This window comes from Neodiprion fabricii, chromosome 2, assembly GCF_021155785.1.
Source record: "Neodiprion fabricii isolate iyNeoFabr1 chromosome 2, iyNeoFabr1.1, whole genome shotgun sequence".
Taxonomy (NCBI): Eukaryota; Metazoa; Arthropoda; class Insecta; order Hymenoptera; family Diprionidae; genus Neodiprion; species Neodiprion fabricii.
The window spans coordinates 22822148-22840615 of record NC_060240.1 but is presented as its reverse complement, the minus strand read 5'-3'; the positions used below and the strand labels follow the sequence as shown (position 1 = coordinate 22840615).

Sequence of the window (18468 nt, the reverse complement as noted above, 5' to 3'; positions counted from 1 at the left end):
CCGGTGTAAATCCATACTTTGACCGCCGATTAATACAGCTTACAAAAATTGTGTAGAAATCAGTATTTAGGCAATTTACAATAACATCTTCATGAGTATCCCAAAGATATGACTAACCACTTTGTTGAGAAACATGCACAAAATAATCCTCTAACAAAACACATGTTCGAAACAGTAAACTATAATAATACTGGAACGATTACTGCGGTGGTGAGGTTCTGGAGAGAGAGATAGCTCGAAGATGAAGTGTTGATTCTTTCTCCTGGTTACTGCTCATGCGCGGAACAATCTAAGCAAAAATGTAACATCACTGTTTTACGAAAGAGGACACGTACGAAAGGAGCACTGATCTTTGGTGCACAAGCTTTTTGAATGACTGTACTGGTGCAAGAGAGACATCACTTCACCTCCGAGCTACCTCTCTCTCCGGAAAACAACCCGTATACCTAACCTAGCCATGCAAGTCGTCACAGTATTATTATTTCAGTGGTTCGAAATATGTGTTTTCGCGTCTTGTGAAACGAGCGAGTGAGCCTGGTGCAGCCGCTTTGCAACATCATGAACGTCGTATTGAAACACCAAGATTATCCGCTAGAGGCAGCACGTTCCTAGTTGTTTTCCTTTTGCAAGAGTTTTTTTTTCTGTGTCAAGAATTTTATTTTCCCGGTCAAGAAACTGCCATGCAAGAGTTTCAGCCCGCCACATACACTTGAAAACCCGCGTTTTTCGTGCCCGTGTAGTAGAAATTGTTTCTTCAACACGTGTTTGGAAAGCTTGACTTTTGCAGCCTGTGGTGCGGGAGTAAAGTGTCCCATTTCCGAACAGTGCGATAAAATAACGTTGGCGCATGCGCACAACTAAAGCATAGGATTTTATACACTAGGGTTTTCTTTAGCTGAGACGCACTTTCAAATAACTCAACTGTACGCACTGTTTCATCGAGCGTAAGTTACGTAACCGCAATTTTACGAGCTGTCAATGATATCTGCGTTTCTTCTCAAATCAATCTTTCCTTTACATATATTAGAAAAAAATAGCTTTGTCAGACGTGCGGATGAGCGATATCCGACTCTATGAATATAGTACCGGCCTCACTGTGGCTTACGTTGCAAACTTCAGACTCATTGGTAATCGCGCATTTCCCGTACTCGTAACACAATATATTATTGTATACCGTCAAATAGAAAAGAATTGAAGAAGTCTTCTCGTCTAAGGACATTTATGTATTTATTTTTTTATTAGGCATATCAAAAGCTATAGCTAGAATTTCGTATACAACAAATCACCAAGTGTTACTTGCATGTAACAGTTACATTTTCGTGTTTGAGGTCTGGTCAGACTCATGATCGTTGGATTTGTGGTGTTTTTCTACGTAGCCTCCTATGGGCCTGACTTTGTATTCGACCATTTTCAACTTCCCATTTGCATCATAGTATCCATAATGTCCTTTCACCGATCCGTCTCGAAGGCGTTCTTCCAGACGAAAATGCCTGTTCTTCCTAAAATAATCAATACTGTTGGCACCATCAACATATTTCTTTGCACCGGTGTCTATAATGCATAATTTTTTAATTGAATGATATAAATTTTCATTATTTTTATTCTCATTCATCCACACTTTCATAGGGCTACTCGTTTGGAGAACTTCAAACTACGGGAAATGTCAGGAAATTATAGTAATAGTAGTATAATAGTTTTTCTTTGGAATTCCAGGAAATGTACTGTATGAGGGGGAAGGCCACTACGACGGCTGAAAAAATAACCGATATTTTTAAATTTTCTTCATAGGGATAACTCATAGAAGAGATCGGATTGTCGGTATTTTATTAAGTGTATAATAAACTTATTTTATATAAATTTTTATTAATAAACTTTAACTAGGCTTTAACTTAACGACTAATCAAAAAATTTCCCCTTCGTCGTGGCATTGATGATATTGCGGTAAAGGGTTATGTGAAAAAAAATTTTTTTTTATCAATATGTATAGAAATGTAGCTATCGTAGTGCGTGGCCGTTTTTTTGTTTTTAGATTATTTACAAAATGAAAACTGCTTGAATAAAAAAGAGGGCTTTGGAAGAAAAAAATTTTAATCCGTCGCTATTGTGTAAATCATAATGGAAAGAAAACAGCCTCGTACAACGATAGCTAGATTTGTATAGATATTGATAAAATTTTGTTTTTTATTTTCAGATAACCCTTTACCGAGATATCAATGCCACGATGAAGTTTTTTTTATTAATCGTTAAGTCAAGGCCCATATCTCTGTTAATTTCAATGTGTTTGAATAAAAATTTATATAAAACAAATTAAATATACACTTAATAAAATACCGATAATCTGATCCCTTTATTAATTAGTTATCCCTGTGAAAAAAATTCTTAAAAATCGGTTATTTTTCTGGCCGTCACAGTTGCCTTCCCCCTTAATGCAACCTTTCTATTTTTCAATTATTTTTAATTACTTGCTCTAGCTACTCATGATTATTCTCGCTAGCATATGCTAGGTGGAAAGGTTTTTAAATTCTTTTTGCCCTTGCTGCATACTCTCGAACAATGTTAATATGTATGCTGAGAATGAACGGGGGCCCTATCTTCTAACCCAAAAATCGAGAAGAGATGCAAGACCGTTTAAAAAACCTGTGATGTTTTTGATCCAATTCTGATGGTCTTGGGCGTATTTTTTTCACTGTAAAGATCTCTAGAGTGGATAGGAAACAATACATTCGTGTGAGTACTGCACAAGCAGATGTTCGTCAACAATTCCATTTAGACGTTATAACTAGACTGTAATGTAAGATTTCTCAGATTTCTCAGACAATTCGTAGAGATCTGTTCGGCGAGTTAAATGGGTCCAAGGACATTAAAATTCGATTAAGAAACACCAGAATAAAATGATATCGAACGTTCTAGTAATAAAATCTTTTCTAAAATTATGAATTCTTCTTTTCCTAACTTTTGATTCAGACACTAGGCCCATTCATCCAACCTTATATGCATCCGCTTTTCTTGTCATGTATTTACAACAATCTGCTTCCAATTAATGAACTATTCAATTCCAGCGTTTACGAAAGTAATGAAAACTTGTAATTGCGAAATGCGATATATCGAGGCAAAAACTCAGGGAAAAGGATTATTTTAGTCAGGGAGACAGGATAAAGTTAGGGAATTTTCGAAACCAAATTGAGTGACCACGTAACGGTACGAGTATAATAGACCCTGCTTTTGTATTATAAAGTTTTCATGTGCTTTGCGTGATTGTTAATTTCCGAGATCTCTATACGCCACTATACTGGCATTTTAAAGTATGATATTAAGTTTTATTAGTGTTAGATAACAACAAAAAACCGCCTCGACGCTTACCCGTCGCCAGTATCGTAACCAAAGATGTACGTCTCTGGTCCTTCGTGGCCATGTATTTGAAATTCTACTCGGTCTCCATCTTGTGAGAGTGTCAAAGTGTCTTTGGGATCTTCTTTTGGACGTCTGTGCAATCTTTCCGCTTTCCCGTTTGTTGAGCTCTTACGTGGTGATATGCATATTAAGATATCAAAAATGTACGAATTCTTTCTGGTTTTGGTTTCTCATTTCTCAAATACGTATATGGCGTGTCTAGCCCAGATTGTACCTTCCAAAATCTTGTACGAGGTGTCTTTTTCAGCAGTGTCGGTTTTCAATTTATAGGGATACAGAAACGATTACAGTTGTGCATAGTATGCAGTTTTTTAGTCATCTACCAAATCCGATGAAAATTGACGTTGTAGAATAAGTATATTGATATTATAAAATACTTGTGGAAATCTTTAGAAATCAATATTTTCGAATAGATTGACAAAAATTCTTACGGGTGCAACGTTGCTACAATTTTGCATGACTTATGATTCGATTTACGTGCTGTGTAGTAAAAATAATAAGAGTTGATTGATGTACTATCACAATTTTCAGCAAGTTCTAATTTTTGGAAGGTTCAATCTTGAACTGCAAACTATAGTAGATGTAAAAGGCGAAACAGCGAGTAAAATATCAGAGTTCTATGATCATGAATTTTCGAAAATCCTACAGAGATGTATAAATTGATCTGATTCTTCTTAATAATAATGTTTTTCTTTTTTTTTTTTTCATATATTACCGAATGAGAATTTCCAATCGTATATCCACGAGTAACTCGCAGTATTACAAAGTTGATTAAATCTTATAAAGTGTAAGGTATGTGCGTCTCATTTTAATGCGTTACCTCGGTGAGTTCCTCCGGATCATGCTCTCTGTCATATACTGGACGGTGATTTTTCAAGTGGGTTTTATTTACTGGACTTGTTTCTTTTGATTTTTTCTGACTCGCGTTTCTGTGATTTTTCAACCTCTCTTCGTTTGTGGCCGAGTCGACCGTTGGTCGTTTGGATTTCCGCTTGTTCTTTACCCAAAACTTCTTGTTCTCGTACTCCACCATTGGTGGCTGTACGTAACGAGATGGGACTCTAGGGTACGATCGATTAGGTATGGCTCTAGTCTCTGAGATTTGCAAAATGTGTGTTTTATCCGAGAAGTCTCTATCATTAAATTTTTTGTTCGGTACATATACAAACTGATTATCACTGTTAATCGTCTTGGTAGTAGACTCGAATTCTTTGTCTCTTTCATCATTATACCGTTTTCTGTATCGTTCATGTGGCTGTAGATTCTCCTTGAATAAACCTGCGAATCCCATTGAACCCTCAGCTTTAGGGATTATGAGTTTTTTGTCAAATCTGGAAATAACTGGCTCAGTTTTTCTTGTCAACTCCTTCGAATGAACCGTTTTACCTTGTAAGCTACGATTGATTTCATTTCTCAAAGAGTAACGTTTATCTGATACCGGGACTGGCTTGGGATTGCCATGGCTATGGTGGAAATCCGAGATACCGCCAGAATTTGAGGGGAATTCCGTCGGCACATAATAAAATACATACTGTGGTCTAGTATTGAAGGAGCGTCTCGTATTTGCACGATCAGCAACGTTATCAGATTGTATTTTCAGAAACGGGAAACCTTCTTGTATTTCTTCCAAGCTCAGCATGGGCACATCCGAATACTGCGTGAATGCGACTCGAGATACTTCGCGTACTGGAAAACGATGAGGGAATGGCTTTTCATAATTGACCAGTACTGCACGAACTCGCGGCCTGATAACGAGAATGATGAACACCCCAAAGTTGAGCTTAAACAAACACGTCAAAATTTGATGTCAAAACAGAATTTGTGCAATTTATTAATGACCGTTAAGGCTCAGGTAAAACTACATTACAGGGTGACCAAAAAAAAAAACGAACCACTTTAAAACTTGAATAAAATCTGAACACGGTAACCAATTTTTCAAATATTTTCTGCCTTGAAATTAGAACAATAAACCGTTTGTTTCGCCGTTGGGAAACTGAAAATTTTTTATTCCTTGACTAGTATACGCTCTCGAAGAACGGGTTTCGAGAAAATCGCTGAGCGCGTGAAAAAAATTAATATTAAAGAGTGTTCAACTTAAATTATAATTCAAAGTTTGACTATGGCATTAAGCAATTCTCCTGGATTCTATACGCATGGCATGGAATGTTTCTTGTAATATCAGAGTCAAAACGCGTCGGACAGACGAGATATATTACAATAGGGCAGAAATGCTGCTCTCGACAAAGTTTCACTGAAGAGTAAAACCAGATTGTGTGACATCAACTTTCACAGATCGGTGAATAATTCTGCCCCACGACGGCAAATGTGATGTTCTAGGTAATTCGCCAATATTAAAAAAAATTCAGCCGTAGGGCCGTCTAAAAAAGTTTCGAAAATGTTTGTTTTATCTGCCTTCGTGTCGGTGATTATCGACATATCGTTTTGCCGATAAAATACTAAAACATCGATAAAACACCAAATTATCAATAAGATACCCGAATGCCGATGAAATATTATAATAAAGGTGAAATACCGAAAAACTGAAATTACCTGTCACTAACCCCTTCAAGTCCGGTCAACTGTAGTCAAATACTCAAATATACCAACTACTATGATTTAAGAAGATGGTAGTATTACTGTGAAAATACATATTATCCGAATATTATTCGTAGCAGGCAATGTAGAGGAAGTGCCGCAAAAGCATGGAATATTCGGTTTTTTCATTGCTGCAATTCGATATTACGGTCGCGGCAATCGAGAGTTGTGATTGTAATATTTTGGTATTTCGATATTTCCGTATTTTGTCATCGGTAGTTTCGACTTTCGGTATGATGATATCAAGATTTCGGCGTCGGTATTGAAAGCTGATCTTGATACCGAAATATTTTGAAACAAAGATATCGAAAAAAAATTCGGTACACCCAACAGCGTTCACACCCAGTTGAATTTGTAAATCAACTTGCAGCATGATAACGATGTGATATGTATGGAAGTTGTCAGAAAAACGATTAGAGCACTTGTTAACCCTTTGAGTCATATTGTTAAGTATTCTTACCATCTATTTTACATCCATTTTTTGTATATTTTGAAAACTCTTCAACATATTTCTGTGCGGGTTTCTATTATTTCTGACAGTATACTGAGAGATTTTCAATACTCGAGAGTAATTATCAAGATACAATGTAAATTATTATTGTTAGAAACAAATTGATTGATAAAAATCGTGAAAATTGAAGGAATAATTCATTTTTGAGAAACTTAACCCCTTACCATTTCCATGTGTTACATAATTTATAAATTTCGAAGTCACTGATTACGAATTAGAAATTGGATTTTAATAATTGAAAATGGTGGATCCAATACGTTGAACAAAAATTTCAAATTTGATCGAATCCGGTGAAAAAACTCTATCCAGGGTTTTTGGGGTCGCTGATTACGAATCTAAAATCATATTTTTCAAATTCAATATGGCAAATTCAATCAGCAGCCCCGAAAACCCGTACATAGAGTTTTTTGACCGTATTCGATGAAATTAAAAAATTTCGTTCACCATATTGTATGCGCCATCTTGAATTTCGAAATCTTCATTTCTGATTCGTAATCAGTGACTCCAAAAACCTTAGAATACTATCTTGTTATAAAAGTTGACTCAGCACAATGGTATATGACTCGAAGAGTTAAGTAATGGCCATTTCAATCCAGTTTGTGGTAAAGAAATTTATGTATCGAAATTCGTAGAAAGTTGAGTATGTAATTTTTTGCTGCTCCTTTGTCCATGTTCGGTACGTTCGGGTAAAACTTTTTCTTCAATTCATACCGAGAAACAGCACGATATTATGTCCATGCCTGTATCTTATTGTTAACTCGCACCAGTTGACTATACATTGGAATTTGTATCCTAGTAAAACTAGAGTCAAAGCAACTCGTGCGCGACTGATTGAATACCTTTAACAAAGTTTCTAATTGGATGACAAAAGCCGATCGTATACACAATATACCTTTTATCTTACAACAAACGTTGCTTCGAAATTCTTATACATGAGATTTAAACTTGCGGGTAGATGAGTAACAATGTTATAGAATTAACACCCAGAAATGATAACGTCTTATAGGATAAAGGCACATTTTTACACAGCACAATATTCTCGGTAATTTCTCCGTGTATAACGTGAAGCTGTGTTGATAAACTTGAGCCAATAGTCGCACTCTCATTACATCTGCATTCCGCTTAGGCGATCATGTTTTCGAATCGCGAAAGATTTGTAGAACGAGTTAAAAATATTGTTAACACAGGGACTCCAAGACACATTTTTTATGATACTTGCTGGATTACGATATCTATTTTGGTCTCGATTTTGCTGTACGTACTTCCAAAATTCTCACACAGAGAGAATAAAAGAGTGGGTATTTCTCAAAACTGCAGGAAAAGAGGGACACGTCGGTTTTTTTTGGTAGAATATACTCCGTAAATGTAGAATTTACTACATATAGAAGCAGTGGAAATCGCTGTGTGCTGAGTAAAAACTATTACATTTGTAATAAAAAATTTAGTTGACACGGGTATTTATTACCAAAACCTTGACGTGTTTCTCTTTTTCTGCAGTTTTGAGTGAAATCTGTTATTTTTCTACACTCCGTACACGAGAACACTTTGTTTGCTGGACTAGAAAATCTGGTTTTCCCATTTTTGGTGTTATACGTTGTTTTTCACGAATTATTAATAAGGTATAATTAAGTCAGTTAGTTACTCACAAGACTTTTCGCCGAAATCATGACCGTAAGTTGTCGCACTGAGAAATTGACTAATCACGATTGTGAGACGTTGAGACTCGCTGTCTCTCTGAACAAACTCTCTCTTCCGACCGGATCCCCTACTTTACAATCACTCCCAGAGTATAACAATCTGATATTAGATTTTCACTTCTACGTCTACTCATCGTAAGTATAAGTACTCCACTGTAATATAGAGCAAATTAACGATTTACCGATCGGTTCGCACTGCTCCATATTACGCTCAGTTTATAACTGGAAAGAACACTAGAAGCATGCGTGAATGCATAACATAAAATTGTCGCCACGGTCGACTGAACGATCTGTTTAACCCTTTAATGATTTTTGGAGTTTGTTATTTATTAAACTACTTTTTTGCTAACAAATGCCGAGTTTTTTGATTCCACATAGTGTGTAAAATATTTCTATGTCTAAAGAAATACAAAATTTATTTATTTATTGATTTATTGCAAAAATAGCACATGTAAACAAATGGTCGAAATTCATATTTCTCACGAACAAAGCATTTTCTGCTAATCCACGATGTTAAAAAACTGTTGTTTTTAATTGCAATTTACCTAATACAGCATATTGTACAGCTATACAGCAAGATTGGTAATTTTGATACATTTTTTCCACGGGATTCAAAATTATGTCAGATGATTGCATAAACCCAAGAGTTTCGATCTGCAGTTTAGACCCATATCTTGATATTTGGTCATAGGACTTGCAGATTGAGTCCACAATTTCGCTTCAGTATCTTCACGTTTACCGATAGAAATCTGGTTCACAACCATTCGGCATGAAAAATATTTCCGTAGAAACGAGTCTCCAGAACATATTCCGAAGAATATTTGCCCCGTAGAACTGATTTCTGTAGAATTGACCCTCCTTCTTCGAAACGAACCTGGAGAAACGAACTTGTAGAACCGCCGCTTGTAGGAAGGAATTTGTACAACTGTTCACTTGTAGGATTGAAACGTGTAGGATTGGTACCCTCTCAAAAAAAATTTGGTTCATACTATTCAAACCATTAATAAACACTGTGCAAATGGAATTTTTTTTCACTTTCATTTATTTGTTCCTAATTAAGTCCTGAAAAAAGTGTATATTCGTCTGTTTCGACACTCTCGTCCCCGTAACGTTTGACAATTGAAGCTATAAAGTGACATCGGTGTTATTGTTTCTACACGACTATACAGCATATCACTGTGCGTAATAGTAAAGCTTGAGACAATGGAAGAGGCTTCACACAGCGCGAATGTCCATTTGTTCTCACGATTGCATCATAATGCACCTGACAATCAGGTGAATTCAATGCCTGCCATTCATACACCGGATCGTCTATGAAGTTTTGATGATTTCTATGGCTCTTGACCTAAAAAAAACGAGAAAAAGTACACTCGGCGCGGTAAATGGACCATGTCTCCGTCCGTCCGGACGTGTCCATTCGAACAATGATCAAGGGCACTTAAACTGTCACTTTATGCACAACTGTGGGTATAATGTGCACGTTTCACCATAATAGCACCGGGTAAATTTTTCTCGCATCGCTATTCATAAAAATATATATGAAAGCGTAAGCCAGTACATTATTAGTCACACTCATCGTCCAACCTAAGCCGAGCAGACCAAGTTTGTCAAGAATGCGTTTCACCCAACTCCTAGTGTTTTTTGTGCTTGTTATGTGCTTTCACGAAGGGACGGTTCGTAGTATATGATATAGTATCAAAATAACTAGAAAGAGTTGAGAAAATGAGCGTTTTAATTTCAACTTTTTTGTAGACTTGTGATGTAGGGTGACTTGTAATTTATAATTAATATTATTTATCGTGTTATGTGAAATATCAAAACAACTGATTAAGTATGTAAGGCTTTTTGACGGATATTCAATTAACTGGCAAATACATACCACGGACGAGTGCGTTTCACGATAATTTACTTCATTTTACCAGAAGTAATGTTATCTGATGAGTTATATTATTTTTTACTGATGACAAATGAATTCCGTATATTGATCAGCATTTGTTCATATTTCATCATCATTGCATTATTGATAATTCTGACATAAAATCAAGTATTCAAATAATGGATCTTTATATTCTTTGTGACGTATGCAGGATACCATTACTTAAATGTCGAGGTTTATAATTTTGTATTTTCACATTCGATACTCATAAGATGACAACTTCGTCAAACTACAAAAATCATTTCGTTCAGTAAAATAACTATTTCACGAAAAATGCTGCCTCAAAATCCTAAATTTATTCGAAATAAACAATTTAAAAATAATGATGCACTTCCAGACAAAGAAGCGATCGCAATTGGACAAAATAAGTCCTGCAAGTGATATAAGTTGGCCATAATTGTTATAATCAAAAATCGGTGATTTTGATGTCAAAAAACGAACAATGTTCGCAGCAACTCTTCGAAGTGCATAATATGTATTTGTATGCTATACATATAAAGAGGTATAGGTATACGTATGAGCTTTTTTTTCATTTAGAAAGTCGGTTGGAAAGCCAAGCAATCAGCTCGGCATAACGTGACGAATTTAGTGGCACGGTTTTATACGTAAACTATTATATCGCAATCGGATCAGTTGAAAATTCTGCCGATATTATGGCGTGCATGGCCTCGATGACCTATTTTAACTAATAATAAGAGCCAGCCATGTATGTAATAATGTCTGTCATTTACAGGCTTTGAAATGCCGAACCGGTGAACACCGGGCAAACGATCAATTCCAAAAAGTTATGCAACGATGCAAGGGTCGTGTACTTCAGGGCAATCGACATGCCGGCGATGATAGTTCAGATTCATCGGAGAGTGAGTCAGACTCGGAAGACGATTACGAAGATTCGGCATCGGATTCCAACGAGAAGGGATTTGATAAAAAAATTATGACAAATATCCACTCCGTGACTTCGAACACTAACCCGATGAAGAGTTCAAAACCCAACAATAGGTAATCATTTTTTCTGGCAATCCTAATTTTGTGAAGTAAAGTAACAACCATACTGAAAATTCTAATATATCGTAATCGAGTATGGTCTCATATCACATCTCAGCTACAAATTTCATCGTTAGTTTGACTTGAGACCAGGGTTGTGAATAATGCATTGTTTTATTAATGGGTCATTCCATGTCAAATCGACCAATGGTTGTACTCGACCCCTTTTGTTTCGGATGAAATTTGGTCAGAAGTTTTCATTCATCATACAAAGAAGTTCTGCCAAAGGAAAAAAATAAAAAAAATTTTTTTTTTTAAAGTTATGCAATTTTTAAAATTCCACTATTTTTCCTGTTTTTTAAACTTATGCTTCAAAGATCTCGAAAACTATTATAATTAATCCAATGATCTGAGGTAGATTTTCAAGGGGATACTCGAAGTTACCGAAAAAAAATTATTTTGAAATTTTTTTTCAAAAAATCGTTTTTTGCAGAATTTTGAAATTTACAACATTGTAAAAATCGATGACCGCCATTAAATTCTTCGCTCCAATTTTTTTCTAGAGTACCTCTAACTGATCTCAAAAGATCCTGAAATTTTTGAGATGGAGTTTTTTTTCTTTCAAAAGATATAAATTTTTGAATTTTGAGAAAAAGAAATTTTTTTTTCTTTGGCACTGACCGAATAAAACAATGATGAATTCACTTGTAATTTTCAATTTTAAGGCACAACAATTTATTTTAAAGCAATAGATTATATGAAAAAATAATTAATATGTCGTTTAAATTCATTTGGTAATTAAATGTACATTTGTATCAGTTAAAAAGTGACACACTCTGCCATCTACATGTTTCCTACTAAAATTTTTCTACTAGACATTTACTGCGAAACTTTCCAGAGGTCTCTATTTATCTCTATGGTGGAAGTACTTCTAGAATTCACGCAGTTTGTTGTTTATTTAAGGATATATAAGGATATATAAGGATATATAAACAACAAACTGCGTGAATTCTTTCAAAAAAATTTTTTTTCTGATAGCTTCGAGTATCCCCTTGAAAATCTAGCTCAGATCATTGGAGTAATTATAATGGTTTTCGAGACCTTTGAAGCATAAGTTCAAAAGACAGGAAAAATAGTGGAATTTTAAAAGCTGAATAACTTTTGAAAAAATTTTTAAAAATTTTTTTTTCCTTGGGCAGAACTTCTTTATGTGATGAATGAAAACTTCTGACCAAATTTCATCCGAAACAAAAGGGGTCGAGTACAACCATTGGTCGATTTGACATGGAATGACCCTAATGCATTATCCATATCATTACTCATTAATGTTTCAATGATTAACGAATTCTTTTTTCATTGTGCATGTTTTTGACAATTTATAATGGGACATCGCTGCATTATTTATTACACATTCAATGAATTTGAATGCGAAATTGAAGTTTGTTCAATTGATATTTACAATAACTGTTTCGAGGAAACAGGTAATCTTTCTTAAAATCCGAAATATCATTCTGGTTTCTACAAAAGCAAACTTTATCTAATAATGCTATGTTTTCTTTAATTATTTATGTAGAAGAAATCAAAATTTGACATCTAGAATCCAGACTTAAAGTTCGTGTTAACCGGTGATTATTTATCAACGTAAAAAACAGAGAAGCAAACTTTACAAGCAATGTATGAAGATTTCGGTTATTATTCGACGTACAGAACCAAAATTTACTTATTTAAATATAAACTCAAAAAAAAGAATTATTTTTATTTTTTGTTGACCTGTGTTATAAATAATATTTTGGAATTTTTCTGCGATCTCATTACAGGCTATATTATATGTATAAAAGTTAACGGCAAGATAAGAAAATGCTAAGAGTATAAAAGCATTTTGCCGACAGCCGCTATCAGCATGATCTATTTTTTGATCGTGGAGGTGCAATTTTATCGTCTCTTTTTCATTCCAGCGAAAATCAGAGGAGTGGTTCAAGTATGCATGATCAAAACTCGGGCTCAACCCGTCCTTATCCCTACAACAAAATGGGTAATAATAGTTATGGCGCTCCGGGTGTGATGTTGAACGATAAATTCTTACGAAACACAACATTGCCAAGTGGAAACTCCAACAGCATGGCACACTTTGGACGCAAGAACATGCGGCCGAATGAGAATAATCAGGCTGTACGGTATATTTTTCATCTCTTATTCCGATTTCTTAGGAGCCGGTGATGTAAATCATCGAGTTCGACTTCTGCCAGAAAGTCACAATAATTCAGAACTTTTATTAGGACAATATTTTTCTTTTTTGGAATAATTAGTACGCTCTGCATAATAATTTCGAGAAAAAAACGGTGCGCATTTCTGTTTTCAGTGTGTCATTCAGTGTTTCTTTGACGAGTTAAACTTGGTAAGTAGTTGGAATCAACATTAGTTACCAATCAATTTCGGTTTCACAATATATGGGTCATTAAATAACGACTAACCTTGTTGTGGGTCCTCAAAATTTTGTATTCATCGAGTCTTTTTTTTTGGAGAGGCAGTCGTTGAAAGCGTATACTTTCAATTTTTTGGATTTCCGTATACCAACGTATTTTAAGGTGTTGGTTACGAATATAGCTGGGAAATTACCCGGTAACTTTCATCGTGTAAACTTGAAAAGTGGTAATTTTTCGATCATTTCTACACTTTTTATACGTCATTTTGATAAATATTGCTTCAAAGGAAAAAAAAAATTTCAAGCAAAAAGTATATATCTTGATAAACTATACGTTTCATGTTCCCTACAATTTTTTTTGCTATAATTATTACTTTGCGAGAAAAATAAGCAAAGTTAAAATTCGTAATTATAAAGTTCTTAATATTTCGATTTTTTTTTCATACCTCAAAACTCAATTCGGTGACACAAAAAAAGAACTTTGATGACTTTTGATCCTTCAAATCAGTGGAGATATGTGATCCGGGGTACAATATGTCAAATAAATAATGATCCAGGTGTGAGCCCTGCCATTCATCTCGCAAAATTTTGGGTTTTAGTTCTAGAATAAATTACGCAAAATTTTCCCAAACAATCAAAGAGATTGTGCATGTGGAAAATTAATATTTTATACTAGGTAATGATAAGCCATGGAAAAAGGAATCAAATTCACGTTGCCAACTTGTTCATCCATTCTTATAGCAAAGTAAAATCCAAGTTGAAAAAAGGACGTATGTACCTATAACACGTAATTGTAAGAAAATGGAGAAATCCAAAATTTAGACAGGCAGTGATCAGATTACTTGGTATCTAAGATCCATCTTAGTATATGGTCCATATCTTGATCTCATTGAAAAAGGCCACTTGAAAAAATGTTCTCATGCAATTTCTGAACCTGTAGATTGATCGAAAAGGATTTCCCGAAAAATCTGCCGTCACGAAAATTATGACGCAGGATATCCGCGACCCGGAGCTGCAGGATTTTATCGAAGAAGCTGTTCTGGATTGTTTTGACATGATTCAGGAAGAAAAATTTAACGAGCAGTGCAAGTTTTCGCAAAGCCTTATAAATTGTTTGGCTAGTAAGGGGAAAGAGGTAGGTTAATTTCAGCGATAGCGTTAAAATTGTAAATTATAAATGCATTTTGATACGACTGTAAAGAGGTTGTTATTAGTTCTTGTGACAATTTCGATTTGAACTCTTTTCGTTCGTTTGTTTACTTAATATAGGACGAAAAAGGGTGAGTTTGCCCGGTCGGTAAGGGTAGGAGTATTACATGACCTTAATGCGACGCATGAGGCACAATTTTTTTTTGCCCATCTAGAACTCGTTGTTAGTGTCTTCCATATGAAATTGTCACAAGAACTAATAATATAACCTCGTTCCAGTGGAGTTACTCGGTTGGTAAAGGTTGGAACACTACATGACCTAAGTCAACTAAGCTATTCGGATTTCTCGATTGCTAATAGACTTTAAATTTTTACAGAAATGCGAAGATTGGGACAACATGCAATAATTGTTTCTATACTTCTGTAAGTTAATCTGCACCATGTTTTGTATTGTACGAGCACAATCATGTTTTTCTGATGGACCGACACAAAGTGTAATCATTGGTTTATTCAGTTGAATATTATACGCAATGATATAACTTTGTATCAGACATTTATAAGAAAATTGATGTAAAAAAAGAGCAACCATAAGCACATTGCATTATACAGACCATATATATATATATATACGGCCTCACGCTACATGCAAGGCTTAATAATCAAATACATTTAGATACTTATAGAAAGTATGATGAATATCCCTTGAATAAAGATCACTGGAGAGAAAAATCATAAAATTGTGTCATTTTTTAATTCTGCATTTCACTTACAGCAGGATGGCGACAAATCGGAAATAATGGGGATAATCAGGAAATTTTCATAGTCTATAGAGATGGCATTTAAGAAATGAAATGAATGAAAAGGTACACTATTGAATTTTGACTCACCAGCCTCCATAAAACCAATTCAATAGGCGATACTCAGAATTTGAAGTTGTTTCATTGAAATAATATAGGGAAGATTAAAAAAAAAATTTTCACTCAATACAACAAAATTTTGAATGACAAAATTTGGAGGTAATTCAATTTTTTATACCTACAAGACTGTCTGTAGACCAATTCTGTATCTTCAAGGATGTAAATATTATACTTTGCTCCTACTTTAATTTTGTGTAAATTTCATGTAACTTTGTATATAAGAATTCATTCTTAATTGAACTTCTTTAATGGCAAAACATCTGATTAAACTTCAAATTACACTTTCACAAAAAACTCAATTCTTTACAAATGCTTTCAGAATTAAGTCTATAACATTAAATGCGGCTGAGTGGTAGAAATTCAAAAAGGAAACTATTCCAATAGCGACCTTTTAAAATTAAATTTAAAAGCTATTGTTCGGGAAAAATTTGTCTTTTTTTTTTTGTAGTGTAGGTACAAAGTTTGTCTAGAGGGAGCGAACAGATAAGTTAACATAATGAATTCACTAATAAAGTTGATGATTACAAAGAAAATGCGTTTTACTTGAGCAGTTGCATACGATGTACGTTGATCGACTGACAGAGGAGTACATGAAACGTTTACACCGCTCACGAAACTTGAAAAAATTGTTTTGAGCAAAAATTAACGCAAACTTGTGGTAAAAAAATTATTGTACTCATTGAAAGAAATAAGACGTTCATTGTTCCTCACGGGGTGGAACGCATTCCAGAAAGTGATTACCAAGAATTATTGATTTATGAAGCAGTTCAAAACGTAGCATTAATTTTACGATAAAAAATACTGGGAATAGTACCCAAAAAATTTCAGAATACTATTACTATTGACAATGTCGTAGAAGAAGAATGCGACATACAGAATATTCTTTTGTTTTTTTTATGCAATATTGCTTGGCGGTGCGTGTAAATGATGTCAAGGAAGTATAAATAAAAATCGGTTGGTTCGGTAATATGCCCAAGATTGTATTCACGGCGTTACAAGTGAACGATTGAAGATTGGAAAGCATATAATACTTGCAATGGCTTAATTAGTAGTAGGAAGTGCTGGATCTTATTAACACCTGCAAAAGATTGCACCCGATTTTAAACTTGGCCATGTGAATTTTACACTTCAATAATTGTTTGGCTGTAAATAATTACCGACGAGATGAGGCTATATCTTGAAAGCTACGTAAAAAATAAACAAACTTCTGGTGAAATAGATTGTCCGTCATTGTTAAATGTTATTGAAAAATATGAAGAGTACAGAAAAAAACCATCGTTGGATGAAATGGAAAAACGCCTCAGTTTTACGCAACGTACATAAACGTAGTTGAATTCGTTGGCAGCTCGTCAAAGTTGGTGTAAAAGCCACAGCATTGGTCGACCATTTCGAACATTTTACAATAAACAGGATTTTAAAAAATCAGGATGTAACGTCAGAATTAGAAATGAGTGAAATGAAAAAAATTAAGAAACAGCTACATAATGTAATAGAAATAATTATTAGAAATATGGATCCGTTTTCTGTAATTATTGATAAGAATGAACCTTTTAATATTTCAAGCGGCCAAGCTACATCCACCGAAATTTGCAACATTCATCAAAAATGGAAAGTAATGGAAATGCTCAACGAAAAAACATTCATATTAGAATGCTCTGAAAACAGCGATCATTTCGAAAAACATGCAAAAAAAAAAAAAAATGAGATATTAACGTTTTCAAATACGTTGAAAAAACAGAAAGATGTGATGAATAACAAGGTTCAAAAAATACGTGTACAACGTGACCTTTTCGCATGCATGCATTAACTGGGTGTGATTACAAACCGGCTTTTTTATAAAAAAAAGGCAAGAAACGTCCTTTCAATATTTTACAAGCATCAACGAAATTTCACCAAGCTTTCGCTGGCTTTAGCAATATAAGCGACAACGATTTTATACAAGTATTTAATAAAATAGGAAAATTTGTATGCCTATTGTACAGTTTAAAAAAAAATCAACACTCTGAATGAAGGTCGATTCGCAATATCTACAAAAATGTATATTATACATCCAAACATGCTGATGATTTATTTAAAATCAGAGAACAGAATGTAAATGCTTCCAATCTATCACTGTGCGGAGCTGAGCTTAAAATAAAAAATTCCAAAGTACCGCATACTTATCAAATATTTGGAGGAATGGCCACGAAAAAATTTTAATGGAAATGTCAGCAACACAAAACCATTCGCAAGACATTGATGGGGTACAATTGCCAACATTTGTGCGAAACATGATGATTCAACCAAATGAAAATGAAGGTAAAATGAAATGGTGAATCTTTACTTGTTCAAATGGTTACGTGGTTAAGAATTGAATAAATGTTGTTTTTAGTGTTAGTGTTTTTTGTTTTTTTATAGATTTTGAGTCTGAGTCTGAGCAACAAGATGGCATCGATGAAACGAATTCAGACACAGATGGTCAATCTGATGAAGAACGTGATACAGATCTCATTGGAAAAATTCAAATGAACGTAATATTATTTATAAATTTTTATTAACAGAATATTTTTCTATTAGAATAATTGTATTTAATAAAAAAAAATAAATTTAATTGTTTCCAGGTATACAAAGTGTCCCAGAAACTGTCTCGCTCACACTACCCAGAGATTTCGCTACAATGTTCGCCCTCGTAACAACCTTTCGAACAGATGTTCAATGATATTTTTTGCGCAGATTTTAGCAAACGAAACTGGGCACTTTCGTGGAGACGTATTTATTTTCTGCCATAATCAAAAAGTAATTGAATATTATACACGACATGTATTTACTGTTAATTTATTTTATTATCAGTTTATATTTACTCTTTC

General features: G+C 34.3%; 2 protein-coding genes across 3 annotated transcripts; one reads left to right on the top strand and one right to left on the bottom strand.

Moving 5' to 3' along the window:
- Positions 1–379: 379 nt before the first annotated feature.
- LOC124176872 lies at positions 380–9221 on the bottom strand. 2 transcript variants are annotated; one of them, XM_046558682.1, is made up of 4 exons: positions 9089–9221; positions 4232–5191; positions 3361–3518; positions 380–1499 (listed from the first exon to the last, which is right to left on the bottom strand). In XM_046558682.1, exons 2-4 carry the CDS (start codon positions 5048–5050, stop codon positions 1310–1312), a joined length of 1167 nt encoding a protein of 388 aa, XP_046414638.1. In that variant the 5' UTR covers positions 5051–5191; positions 9089–9221; the 3' UTR covers positions 380–1309. The 2 variants fall into 2 exon arrangements, with proteins under 2 accessions (XP_046414638.1, XP_046414637.1); XM_046558681.1 differs by lacking the exon at positions 9089–9221 and adding an exon at positions 8164–8416.
- A 525-nt stretch (positions 9222–9746) lies between these two features.
- Positions 9747–15444, top strand: LOC124176876 (general odorant-binding protein 71). Its single transcript, XM_046558689.1, has 6 exons — positions 9747–9887; positions 10884–11149; positions 13090–13303; positions 13494–13529; positions 14497–14691; positions 15083–15444. The coding sequence occupies exons 1-6, from the start codon at positions 9828–9830 to the stop codon at positions 15110–15112; spliced, it is 801 nt and encodes a 266-aa protein (XP_046414645.1). The 5' UTR covers positions 9747–9827; the 3' UTR covers positions 15113–15444.
- Positions 15445–18468: the final 3024 nt, after the last annotated feature.

Excerpts from the sequence above, each read along its gene's own strand:
- LOC124176872 (XM_046558681.1), bottom strand. The coding sequence starts at position 8,184 with ATGATTTCGGCGAAAAGTCTT. Across the intron at positions 5,192-8,163 it reads TGATTTCGGCGAAAAGTCTT|CTCAACTTTGGGGTGTTCAT; the intron begins GTGAGTAACTAA and ends TGTTTGTTTAAG. Across the intron at positions 1,500-3,360 it reads GGTTACGATACTGGCGACGG|GAAGAACAGGCATTTTCGTC; the intron begins GTAAGCGTCGAG and ends TGATTATTTTAG.
- LOC124176876 (XM_046558689.1), top strand. The coding sequence starts at position 9,828 with ATGCGTTTCACCCAACTCCTAGTGTTTTTTGTGCTTGTTATGTGCTTT. Across the intron at positions 11,150-13,089 it reads AGTTCAAAACCCAACAATAG|CGAAAATCAGAGGAGTGGTT; the intron begins GTAATCATTTTT and ends TTTTCATTCCAG. Across the intron at positions 13,530-14,496 it reads TCTTTGACGAGTTAAACTTG|ATTGATCGAAAAGGATTTCC; the intron begins GTAAGTAGTTGG and ends CTGAACCTGTAG.